Here is a 13759-nt window from a genome sequence, read left to right as displayed (position 1 = left end):
GGGGCCCAGGCTCTGCTATCTTCAAGGTCACCCTGGGGTCCATCTCCATTCCATGCAGCCAGAAGGGAAGAGAGCACAGAGAACTGTGGGGAGGAGGTTTTCCATGGGCCACGTCTGGGATGGTACAGATCACTTCCACTTGACATCATTGGCTACAGGACAGTCACACACCTGCACCCAACTTGAAGGGATGCTGAGAAATGCAGTTGAGCTGGGTATCCAAGAGGAAGAGGTGGTAGGCTTGGTGAAGGCTACCCTGTCCGTACCACAGTGCTCTACATGATGCCCCCCTCCCCTTGTACAAGTCCTCCTTTTTTGTAGGTCATCTGGGCTGGGATTTTAAGCAACGTCCCTGTTATTGAAGACTCAACAGACTTCTTTAAGTCTGGGGCAAGCTCCATGGATGTTGTCAGGTAAAGCTACCTCCCTATTGACGCACCTCTCTTCATGGGCTCCTTTGACTTTGCAAATCAAACCCACATCCTTTGTTCTGGATTCCCCCACTCTATCATACCCGATACATCTTTCTTTCCTTCATCTTTTTTTCTCACACATTCATACACCTGCATTTGCTCCTTTGTTGCTGACCACAGTTGTTTTTTTGTATATCCAGAAAATCAACCCTCCAGTTTTTGTTGTTAATTTTTCCTCTCACTTCTTGGCTAATTTCCCGCCCCCTGCAATGCGACATCAGAACTGGGAAGCTCTGAAGTGAGATGGGTGAGAATGTTAATAAGGAACTTCCTGCTTTGTCTGATCCAGGAGGCTATGTAGCATTGATTACCCTTCCCTCAAAATCTTTTTGCTGCTGCCCCAAATTACCCAGTAAGCTAGAGCTAGAATGAAGGTTGCAGGCTACTTGGAAGAGAAGGATCATCCACCTTATAATCAGAATTTCTATAAAGATGATTACAGCAAGGTGAAAGGCATAGAGTACCAAGGGAAAAAAACAAAACAAAATGAAAACCCTTCTGTGACAAGAAAAAGTGTACCAGGATCAGAATAGAGCAGAGACTTGCAGGAGTGGGTTTTCTTTGAGTACCTGGGATAATGAGTCAGTTGGGAACTAACCAGAGGCTGCAAGGTCGCTTGATGGTAGATGCAGAGAGCAGAAGCTAAGGGGAGAGCGCACCAAGCTGGAGGTGTGCCCTGCTTAAACAGGGTAAAGAGTCTTCCTCCTCTTGACATAACCCTTTACCTTGAAAAAACAACTGTTCTTAATGAATACTCTCTTTACTCATCTATTCACTCATTTATTTAAGAAAATGTGTTAAACACCTACTACATAAAAGAACAATTTTAGGCACTGGGGTATAGTCATGGCAAGGCAAAGCCCCTGCACTTGTGGAGGTTATTCCAGTAACCAAAAGCAATCCTCTCAAGAACAAATAGTATTTGTAAAAGTCAAGAGTTTTGGTTCCTCAAATGACAAACTTCTCAACTGTGATTCATGAGTTACCAGAAACTTCTAATTTGCTCCATGAAAGATTTCAATACTGTACTATTAATACTTTTATTTTTTTGGCTAGGCAAGAGACTCCTGCAGGAAATATGCATTTCCTGAGTGTCTGACTTAATCATCTGATATTATTTTAAATTACCAAGGCCACATGTCTTTTAAAAAATAAATGGTTGCCTTTCTATACTTTCTCTATACACCATTGCTAGACAAGAAATGCTAAATAACAACTGTAATAGACAGCGAAAATCAATTAACAGTGAAAATCAAAGGATTGGAAAGGACTTCAATTATGATATTGACCTTCATGATTTTAGTTAGTACTTACTTGAACCATGAAATACAAACCAATGTCTATTTTATTCTTATACATGTTCTAGAGAAAATATTCTATAATATGACTTTTACTTCTCATAATCATGATAGTTAGGAAATTTAATATATTTCTTGTTTCCAATACATTTGAAATGAAAGGAATAGATCTTACGTGCCCCTTAGAATCTTGCTTGCAAGTAGTGAAAACGCTTTTCCCTTGACTTCTTTAGTCTTTAGCCATGTGAAAAGTAAAAACAAAAACAAAAGCCAAGAAGAAAATTGCCACTGTCCTTCAAGACATTTTTTTAAAAGATTTATTTTTTAAAATTTTTTTCTCTTCCCTTCCCTGTCTGCCCCCCCTTTAGTTGTCTGCTCTCTGTGTCCATTCACTGTGTGTTCTTTTGTATCCGCTTGTATTCTTCTCAGCGGCACCCGAAATCTGTGTTTAGTTTTGTTGCATCACATTGCCACGTCAGCTCTCCGTGCAGTGCCATTCCTGGGCAGGTTGCACTTTTATCATGCTGGGTGGCTCTCCTTACAGGGTGCACTGCTTGCGCACGGGGCTCCCCTATGCGGGGGACACCCCTGCTTGGTATCAACACTGTGCATGGGCCAGCTCAGCACATGGGTCAGGAGGCCCTGGGTTTGGACCTTGGACCTCACATGTGGTAGGCGGATGCCCTATCCGTTGGGCCAAATCCACTTCCCAAGACATTTTTAAAAATTTACTTTCTCTCAGTCTTATCACCTTCTCTGATTATCATCACAAAATATTTCATAGGATATAAAAAGACATGTGACATTACTCTTACTTCAAAACAACTTAGCAAATGTGACTAATACAATTTCCCTAAGCCCGTTTTAAAAATGTAAGTAACATGAGCTGATTCTTATTTTAAGGTTGGTTGAAGAGATCAGACAGAAATGTGGTGGGCTTCAGTTACAGAATGAAGATGTTTACATGGCCACCAAGTTTGAAGATTTCATCCAAAAGGTCGTGAGGAAACTGAGGGGAGAAGATCAAGAAGCAGAGCTCTTGGTGGACTATGTAAGGCTTAATCCTTGGGGTTTAAAATCTAAATCATTAATGTTCATATACTGTAAAAGAATGATGTTCCTTTTATCCATTTGGTTTTTTTTCCCTTTAAATAACAACTTCAATGAGATATTATTCGCATACCATAAAATTCACCCCTTTGAAATATTCAATTCAATGGGTTTTGGTATATTCAAAGAATTATGCAACTATCACCACTATCTAATTTTAAAACATTTTCATTGCCTCCAAAAGAAACCCGTATCAATTAGCAGGGACTTGCTCTCCCTGCCCCTTTCAGCCCCTGACAAAAACCAATCTACTTTCTGTCTCTATGGATTTGCCTATTCTGGTAAATCATATAAATAGAATCATACAATATATATAGTCTTTTATGTCTGGTTTCTTTCATTTAGCCCAATATTTTCAAGGTTCACCCATGTTGTAGCATGTATCAGAACTTCATTCCTCTTCATGGCTCAATAATATTCCATTCTATGGATATACCATATTTTGTTCATCCACTCATCAGTTGGTGGACATTTGTATTTTCCACTCTTTAGCTATTATGAATATTGCTGCTGTGAACATTCATGTACAAGGTTTCGGTCAATTGCCTTGAACTCTATGTTTAACTTTTTGAGGAACTGTCAGACTGTTTTCCAATCCCACCAATATATGAGGTTAGCAGTTTCTCCAAATCCTCACCAACACTTGCTATCATTTGCGTTTTTTGTTCTAGCCACCCTAGTGAGCGTGAAGTGGCTTTGATTTTCATTTCCCTAATGATAAATGATGCTGAACATCTTTTCATGTGCTTTTTGGTCATTTGTATGTCTTCCTTGGAGCAATGTCTACTCAGATCCTTTGCCCATTTTTAATTGGATTATTTATCTATTTATTTTGTTGTTTTATATATATGTGTGTGTATATATATATACTCTGCTTTATATATTCTTTATATATTCTGCACACTAGTCCCTTATGATTTGCAAATATTTCTCCCATTCTGTTTTATTTTCACTCTCTTGATGGTGCCCTTTAAGCATAAAAATTTTAATTTTTGATGCAGTCTAATTAATCTTCTTTTTTTCTTCTGTCACTTGTGCTTTTGGTGTCATATATAAAAAAACATTGCCAAATCCAAGGTCAGAAAGATTTGCTGTTATGTTGTCTTCTAAGAATTTTCCAGTTTAGCTCTTACATTTAAGACTTTGATCCATTTTGAGTTAATTTTTAAGTATGGTGTAAGGTAAAGGTTGAACTTCATTCTTTTGCATGTGGCCATCCAGTTGTTCTAGCACCGTTTGTTGAAAAGACAATTTTGCCCCCATTGAATGATCTTAACATCCTTGTCAAAAATCAGTTGACAATAAATGAAAGGGTCTATTTCTGGACTCTCAGTTCTATTTCATTGATCTCTATGTCTCTCCTTATGCAAGTACTATACTGTCTTAAATAAGTACTTAGTGTGGGATAAGGCAAGATGACCTCTTGCTACTTCATATTCTTTTTTAAAAAGATTTTTAAAATTTATTTATTTATTTATCCCTGCCTTCCCCTTCTTCTCCCTCCCTCCCCCTCCCCACGCCCTGCTATTTTTGCTCTCTGTGTCCATGCTCTGTGTGATCTTCTGTATCTATTTCTCTTTTTGGTCTTCTTTTCTCATTTTTCCTCCTCTAGGATTCACCAGGATTCGATACTGGGAACCTGTAATGTGAAGAGAGTTTCCCTATAAGCTGCACCACCTCTGTTCCTGGTTTCTGCTGCACTTCACTTTGATTCTCCTCTTCGTCTCTCTTTTGTTGAATCATCCTCTTGCTGCATGACTCATTTGTGCAGGCACTGGCTCACCAAGCAGGCACTCGGCTCACGCGCAGGCACTGGCTTGCCTCGTGGGCACTGGCTCACCACGCAGGCAGTGGCCCTCCATACAGGCACGCTTTCTCTTCTTTTTCACCAGGAGGCCCCAGGGATTGAACCTGGGTCCTCCCATATGGTAGGCGGAAGCCCTATCACTTGAGCCACATCCACTTCCCATATATTCTTTTTAAAGATTTATCAATTTCTCTTTATGAAATGATATTTCATTCATTTAATTTCCTCTTTAATACTTTGGTTTGTTATGAAATTTTAATGCCAATGATGCTCTTTCACATATATTACCTAAATTAATCCTCACAATAACATGTAGATATACCTTATAGGTAGGGATCATTATACACTGTAGGTAGGTATCATTACCTTCATTTTACTGTTAAAAAACTTAGGCTTATAAAAGTTAATTGAATAACATAACTCTACTTGCTAGCCAGTGGTAGAGAATGCAATTTAGGCAACATAGCTGTAACAGACAGAAAATTAAAATGAGAGAAAGTTTCTTTCTTAAGGAAAGAAATTTGAACTGGCATCAACTTAAATGTATAAAAAGCATTTTCAAGAATTTAAATGAAACTGTTGCTGCATTTCATAAATGATGCCACTAGATGGCGGTGCTTCATTTTCTGGAGAGCTTTCGATTTTTATCTTTTCAGTTATGTAAGGAAGAAAGCCTAAAATCTTTGTTAAGCCTAGCCTGGAACCCTTCTGTCATCACAGATGTGACCTCCTGCCCTTAGTGGCCAAGCCGAGCATGAGGCCCAAATCTTCCATGTGTTTGTCTCTTCTGACCAGTAGAAACTAGAATCCCACTGACTTAACTTCTTCCCCTGCATTACTGAATAAGCTTCTTTATTGCTATTTGGTAGCAAATGGATAAGCACAGAAATCCATTGAAACTAGTAATATAAATCTCTCTCTCTTAGGTTTCAAAGGAGGTCAATGAAATGACAGTAAAAATGCCATATCAGTGTTTCATAAATGGACAGTTCTTAGATGCTGATGATGGAAAGACTTATGACACCATCAACCCAGCAGATGGATCTGTGAGTAATTATCTAGAGGGTCCGGCAGTCACCACTTATGGGATTTTGGTTTACACACCGTTATAAAACAGATTTTCTCAAGAATCTACTTTATTCTCTCACCCTGCCTGCAAACATTTAATAAAAGTGCATTTCATGCATTTCTTTCAACTATTCAGTTTGGTATCCGCTGCTCTTTAGTAACCTATTTTATGAAACAAATATTTCTAAGGACTAAACATAACTATACCTATAAACATTAGAACTGCACACACCCCAAGAACTATATGTAAAGAAACTTTTTGAGATACTGCAAACTCATGGAGAGAAATTCAGCTTTCCTAAGACACTAAAAGACATAGGACTAGTGTTCCTAAATGTTTTCCCATAGTGTAGTCTGGCATGAGTGCCAAATTTTAAGGTCATAATTTTCATGTTAAAGTTGCTTCTTTTTCTTTTCTCTTTTACTGAGTGCATTAATTTTCCATTATAAAGTTCTCTGGATTTTGTAGGTAATAATCTATGTTTTCTATTAGTATAATATTAATTCCAGGAAGTATATTTCTATATCTCCTATGTAAGCTATTTTTGCTTACCTTGAAATAGACAATATGCAAAGTGTCCTATGCTTCTTTGGTGGATGTTGACAAAGCAGTAGCAGCAGCAAAAGATGCTTTTGAAAATGGTGAATGGGGAAAAATGAATGCAAGAGAAAGAGGGAGACTGATGTACAGGTACGTTTTTTTAAAATTTTCTTTAATTACTTTAATAGAAAAGACAGCAATGTTCCATATTTTACATAGTATTTTGAAAAAAACATTTAAAACCTCTGTAATAAGTATTTAATGAGAATAATAAATGTACTAAAGGGTAGCAATGGCTACAGAATTAATAATACTACATTGATTCTGGTGGCTTTTGCATTAACAATATTTGGAAAGTGGGTAGAGAAAATATAAAACAGAATATATACATTATTTTTTAAAGATTTATTTCTCCCATCTTCCCCCCCTCCTCCATATCTATTTTGTGTCCATTTGCTGTGTGTTCTTCTGTGTCTGCTTCTATTTTCGTTAGGTAGCTCTGGGAACTGATCCTGGAACCTTCCAAAGTGGGAGAGAGGCAATCATTTTCTTGTGCCACCTCAGCCCCCTGATCTGCTGCACCTCTTATTGTCTCTCCTCTATGTCTCTTTTCGTTGTGTCATCTTGCTGTGCCAGCTCTCCACATGGGCCAGCACTCCTGCGCAGGGCAGCACTCCCGCGTGGGGCAGTACTCTGTGCAGTCCAGCACTCCGCGTGGGCCAGCACCCCGTGTGGGCCAGCGCACCACACGGGCCAGCTTGGCTTCACCAGGAGGCCCTGGGTATTGAACCCTGGGCCTCCTATATGGTAGATGGGAGCCCAATTGCTTGAACCACATCCACTTCCCAGAATATAGACATTTTAAAACTACATTTTATCTAGTCCTTTGCCCTTTTGCTAAATCTTGTGAATACTAGAAGATATACTCAAGACGGTTGAAAGTTATTCAACTAAACTCAAACTTCAAAAGTGTTAAACAGCCCTTCACTAATTATTTCTGTTCATTTATAAAATGAAAATAAGCAATGAGTCTTTCTAGGTAAAAGATTCAGCAAAAGAAGGAAACTTTAGCATAGAATTAGTAACAATGACTAGAACAAGAAAATTAGCATCATCAAGAAACACACATAATTATTCAACACAATTTGGTTTGTTTAGATCAATGCAACTCACTCAGTAAGTCAACAACATTGTGATGGAAGGAGGTAGAATCCGAGTCCTGTTTTTAATTCCTCATACAATAATCCTATTAAAATCAACCTATAAAGTAAAAGCACTGAATCCACATTATAGGTAATTTTTTTTTTGAAAAGGCAAGTCTGTTACCTTTGGATATTGTGGACATTGACAAAATTTTAAAAATTTCTTCCAAACGTTCTAGTATGCACTCGTTATATTCCGTAACTTGTACCATATAAAATCCTATATATGTGAGTTCCTGGTTTTTGCATTATTGCTTGTACCAGGAGCCCAGCAGGAAAAGAAACTGAAGGGATGTGGGCAAGGTCAAGGGAAGCCAACACGGGATGATAAAGCACCCCAGGCAAGGCTAGCAGCAGGGGGAAAGCTGCTGGGACTCCAAGGTCTGAAGGGGCAGGAGAGAGAGCTGTTATCAGAATCTGGCAAGATTTCTAACTGTAGGAAAGGACCACACTACAGTGGTCATTGGTGGAGGGACACAGCAGCTGCTAAACCACAGCCCATCAGTGGCACTGTCAAGAGAACGAATTCCCCAGACCACGTCCCCTCTGGCTTGCCTGTCTCCCATGGATACCTGCTACTGTTTTGATGCAACCAGAGCCAGAGAGCAAAGCAGCCCAGGTGCTGTAATCTACACAGGTCATTCTTCCGCATCACAGACTAGGGTGGAGAGTGCATATGAAGAGTGGATGGAGAATATCCAGCACCCTATTGTTTTCAAAGACAAAATTTAAATCTTCTTAATGGATAGGCAGCAGGAGCAAGGCCTGGGCAGAGTTTTATAAACTGGTAACTAAGTATGCCACCAGTAGTTAGGTTCAACTGTAATTCTTTTTTTCAACTTACCTACAGCCAACTAGCTGACCCTGGCCCAAAGGTCTCTGAGAGCAGGACCGGGAGGAGGATTTCCCACCAGACTCTAGAAAGCTCCGAAAGGAACAGCTCAGTGAACCATGAAAGGAAGGAAGGAAAACTAATGGAGGAAGTGAACACAAACGATGAATTTTCATTATTTCATAGTCATGAATCATTATACAGTTCTGCATTTGTCTTCCCATAGAAACTGAATACGAAAAAGAAATCTGTTGTGGTATTTTCAATTCATTCCATTTATTTCTAACTTACCCTCTTCAGTTGGTGTGGCGAATATTTCTTGAACCAACCAGATATGCTCAAGTGATCATAGGTTCCCAAGGGTAGTGAATTTCACCCTAAATTTTCCATGGACACTCATGGAACATCCACAGGTCCACATATTTTCTGTCATTATCTCCTTGGATTACCATGGCTCAGTCACTGTTCTACCTTCTCAGACATAAAGGATGCAAGTTTTCATGCTTCTAGCACCTTCTGCTTCTACTTTGTAACCCTTGAAACAAATTATTTATAAAAGTATTTGTTTAATGTCTGTCTTCTTACTACCATAGTCTCCATGAGAGCAAAGACCTGGTCCATCTGTGGTCATCTCTGAATTCTCTTCCCTTAGGAAGGTACCTTATACCCAATAGAAGATCAATCAATATTTGTTGAATGAATCTCTTTCACTGACCTTACAGACTTGCAGACCTACTGGAAGAGAACCAAGAAGAGCTGGCAACCATTGAAGCCCTTGATTCAGGGGCTGTCTATACTTTGGCTCTGAAGACTCATATTGGAATGTCTGTGCAAACATTCAGATATTTTGCTGGCTGGTGTGACAAAATTCAGGTAAGCATAAATATTGTTTGCCTCAATATAAATCATTCCAAAAGGAAAAAGGACTAACATTTATTGAGTTTGAACGAGATACTGTATCAGAACCACCTCGTATGCAAGTTTTCTCATCTAACCCTCATAACAACCATGTGAGGTGGGTAGATAGAGCTACTATCCAGTTATTATACTTAAGGAAATAGAGGCTTGAGGATAATGAATGACTTGCATATGACCACATAGCTAGTAAACCAAAGAGCCAGGATTGACCTTTAAATTTTAAATTTAAATTCAGGATTTTCTGAATTTAAAACATAACAATGTGCTTTTCACTTTATTATATTGTCTCCTGATTGTTTTCTAGACATATAGGGACAAGTCTGAAATCAATATAAACATGCCTACAGTGGCCAGAGAGCTAACATAGATGGACAAAGCAGCCTGGGTATAAGAAAAATTTTCATAAAGACACCAGCATATTAAATACTTTATTTTTCTCTTTACTCTAAAAAGGTAACTAGCACATGTGTGAGATAAATGGGAACCACACTTGTCCTCAGCAAGGGGGATACAAAATGAGAAGTCAGAGCCTGTGGCCAACAGCAGGATGCATGCTGCTCATAGACTCGTTAGGGCCACTGCAGTACCAGCCATCCCAGCCACATTCCCAACAGGAAGAAGGAGGAAGTGGTAGATAGGAAGAAGGGTAGAGAGGCTTTAAAAGCATTCTTCCTTCCCTGTGCCATATGCTTATATCTCCCTTTGAGCATCTCGATCTCCTGACACTATGAAATATAGTATTTTATCTTGGCACATTGCTACCACCAATATTAATACAGAATCAGAGAGACCTGGGTTCATGTCTCAGGTTTGAACTGATCAGTCAATGTTGTGAAAGTTATTTTACCTCTCTGAGCCTTACTTTCCTCATCTGTAAAATGGTCACAATAAATCCTCATAATGAGGGTTAGAAACATACATTTACATACTATAGGATTTGGCAAGTCTGCAACATAGTAGGGCTTGCATGTAAATGTAGTTTATATTTTTGTTCAGCAACAAGGACATGCATTAAAGATATTTAATAATAGTGATTCGGGTCTGTCCTTTATCCTCAATTACAAAAGCTAAATAGCTCTGAAAAATGAAAATTGATTTGTCTGATTGGTTCAAATTCATTTGGTATCAAAACCTGACCTGAACCAACATGACTCTATTTATAGTCATTTATATCACAAGTTTATTTTTGTCTCACTTTCAAGGAGTCTAAATGCAGGCAGGCAGTGTTAGTAAGTGAGATGCAAGTTCCTTCTCTTTCTGCTCTGCCTTCCTTAGTACCTTGTGACCTCCATCATCAAGGCTTTCTCATGGACTCATGATAGCTACTGCAGTGCCAGCTATCGCAGCCAAATTCCCAGAAGAAAGAAAGAGGAAGCAGGGACAGGAGGAGAGGGTAAATGGGTACTCTACCTAGTCAGCCTACTTTAAAGAGAATTTTCTCCTCCCAATGCCTTGGGTTTTCATCTACCACTAGCCACCCCTAACTGTTAGGGAGACTGGGAAGCTTAATTTAAAGCTAGGCACATTGCTGCCCCTAATATAAATTTAGGGATTCTGTTATTAAGGATAGAGAGGATAATGGGTATTGGGTAGGCAGTTCACATTCTCTGCCATGCCAAGAAATTGGGATTGGAGGGTGACTCAATTAGAATTATGTTCCTTCTCCTGGGTTTCCTAGTTCTTTAGAAAAGACATAGAAGTTCCTTTTTTGATCTGGATATATTTTTTATAAACAGAACACTGCCTTTTCTTATCGGCTAAGAAAAAAATAAGGATGGAGGACAGCAAATGGATTTTTTGAGAAACTTATTTAAATTAGTAAAATAACTACCAACCATTTTTTACTCATCAGGGTTCTACAATTCCAATCAACCAGGCTCGACCAAATCGCAATCTGACCTTCACCAAGAAGGAGCCCCTTGGGTAAGACCAGGAGAATGCCTCTGGGTGACTTGCATGTGTTGTGCTAGTTTGAGACAACTGAGGGTGTCCTGTTTCTTCCCCTGCAGTGTCTGTGCCATTATCATCCCCTGGAATTACCCACTGATGATGCTGGCATGGAAGAGTGCTGCATGTCTGGCAGCAGGCAATACCTTAGTCCTTAAGCCAGCACAGGTAAAACACCAGAGCCAGGTGCAGAGTCTCCTCACATTTATAAATATGATGTCTTTAAACAAAAATGGGATTGTATATGATGACATCTTTTCCTATATCATAGATACCTTTTTATATTAGTAAATATTCACTTTAATAACTACTTATTAAATTACATGGATAATCCATAACGTAAAACTTCCATGACAATGGAGGCAAGCATGTTTTATACCAGTGAGAGTCAGTGAGTTTCTGCAAACCAATTCAGATCTTGCAAAATGCCAATGTCCAGCCATCAGGATATTTTTCTTTTAAAGATTTATTTTATTTATTTCTCTCCCCTTCCCCCCCATCCCCCCCGCCCCGGTTGTCTGTTCTCTGTGTCTATTTGCTGCGTCATCTTCTTTGTCCACTTCTGTTGTTATGGCAGCACGGGAATCTGTGTTTCTTTTTGTTGCTTCATCTTGTTGTGTCAGTTCTCCGTGTGTGCGGCGCCATTCCTGGGCAGGCTGTACTTTCTTTCGCACTGGGCGGCTCTCCTTACGGGGTGCACTCCTTGCGCGTGGGGCTCCCCTACGCGGGGGACATGCATGGCAGGGCACTCCTTGCGCGCATCAGCACTGCGCATGGGCCAGCTCCACACGGGTCAAGGAGGCCTGGGATTTGAACTGCGGACCTCCCATGTGGTAGACGGATGCTCTAACCACTGGGCTAAGTCTGCTTCCCATCATCAGGATATTATTTAGAGTAATTACGATATTCAAAAGAGAAAGTATTATTCAGGCTTTTAAATTTTAATTGTTAAAATTATTGGGAAGATATGGCAGATGAAAGAAAAGTATACAATTGTGGCAACTATGCAAACATGTCAACATGTGGATAATAAAGATATAACTTTAAAATAGTTCAGGTAATAGATTTCTTTTTTAAAAATCTTTTGATGCTACAAAAGTTTTTCAAGAAAAAAATTCAATAGCCAACTTAACCCTGGCTGAGCCTTTACTATATATAGGGCACAGCAGTAGGCATTCTGGGTTACACCAGTCCTGGGAGAAAACTTGGTCTCTACTCTGGAAAAGTTTAAAATTTGTTACCTATGACCATTCCTTTTATTTTTCCACTTAGAAATTTTAAAAATACAATTTTATATGGCATAGCTATATGGTCATATGGACACAGGCTTTTCTTGTTTTACTCCTTAAAACCAATTTCATTAAAAAATATTTGGAATACATTAATAATTTTCAAAATTCAAAGAGGTACACAGTAAAAAGTTTCTCTCCTATCGCTATTCCCCCAAGCAACCAGTTTGTGTTCCAGAGGTACCCAGTGTTACTCATTATTTTAAGTTTTCTTAGGTATCTTTCCAGATATAGGCTTGCATATATAAACATATATATCTTTAATAAAAATTAAAATTAAAAAAAAAACTGCATACGTGAAAAATAGCCTTCAACACATACTAGCCAGGAAAAAAGCTCCTTCCTTTTTTTTCAAAAAAAAAAAGCACAATATTTCATTGTCTAGATAAACCGTGTTTTATTTTACCAATCCCTAATGAATGGGCATTTAGATTTTCTCACTCCTTTGCTATTGTAAACTCTGCTGCTGTTAATAACCTTGATACATGGCATTATGCAAATGTGCAGGTATATCTGTAGGATACCTTCCTAATAGCAGAAACACTTAAGTCGAAAGATACATGTATTCATGTGATAGATTTCCTTCCATGGAAGTTGTACCAATTTCCACTTTCATTGTATTATGGGAGTGCTGCTTTCCCAAGAAGCATCACTTTTTAAAGGCGAAAAGCTAGTAGACTGAAGGGAGGAGACAGATTATCTAGTCCAGTGGCTGCACATTAGAATCAGTTGAAATTTTTTTAAAAATGCTGACAGCTGGGCCCCCTTGGTAGAGACTTTGATTTAATTATCTATGTTGGAGTCCAGGCATCAGTAGTTTTTAAAAGCTTTGCCGTTTGTTTCTGAGGTACAGCAACAGTTGAGAACCATTAAATGGTATCCAGTAAGAGTGCTGCTCATTGAACAACTCCAATGATTATATAAATATCCCCAAACCAGACTTTTACTGAGTGCATACTAGTTGTCAGATACTGTGCTAGGTTTATATCAGTGACGGAGATGCACACAGTTTTTGTCTCCATGGAGATTACATTCTGGTTCTGCCTGCAGTTTAAAACTGATAGTGTAATGATTGATGCTCATTTTAATCCTGAAAATTAAAGATCCAAAGTTGCCATTGTTAGGTTGGAGTTAGCTTTCGCTTTTATTGATATTATGCAATGATGATAGGAAGTCATTTATAGCATTAGGTCCCTGTGTGAGTTGCAGGAGGACTGCATGAGATGGCTCCTCCCTTCTAGTTGTCTGGTTTATTACATGGATCAAAGATTCCC

The 13759-nt window shown here is 38.9% G+C and overlaps 1 protein-coding gene across 1 annotated transcript in view; it reads left to right on the top strand.

The window, feature by feature from the left end:
• The window catches only part of ALDH1L2 (aldehyde dehydrogenase 1 family member L2), a 63609-nt gene that overhangs the window by 28897 nt on the left and 20953 nt on the right, over positions 1-13759 (top strand). The window contains exons 9-15 of the mRNA XM_004446782.5: positions 322-413; positions 2675-2822; positions 5615-5734; positions 6320-6447; positions 9054-9204; positions 11102-11172; positions 11259-11364. Coding sequence (XP_004446839.2) covers positions 322-413; positions 2675-2822; positions 5615-5734; positions 6320-6447; positions 9054-9204; positions 11102-11172; positions 11259-11364 — 816 coding nt within the window. The remainder of the gene's footprint in view (positions 1-321; positions 414-2674; positions 2823-5614; positions 5735-6319; positions 6448-9053; positions 9205-11101; positions 11173-11258; positions 11365-13759) is intronic.

Source organism: Dasypus novemcinctus, chromosome 12 (genome assembly GCF_030445035.2).
Source record: "Dasypus novemcinctus isolate mDasNov1 chromosome 12, mDasNov1.1.hap2, whole genome shotgun sequence".
Taxonomy (NCBI): Eukaryota; Metazoa; Chordata; class Mammalia; order Cingulata; family Dasypodidae; genus Dasypus; species Dasypus novemcinctus.
The sequence above is the reverse complement of the archived record's forward strand: the minus strand, read 5'-3'. Positions and strand labels throughout refer to the sequence as shown.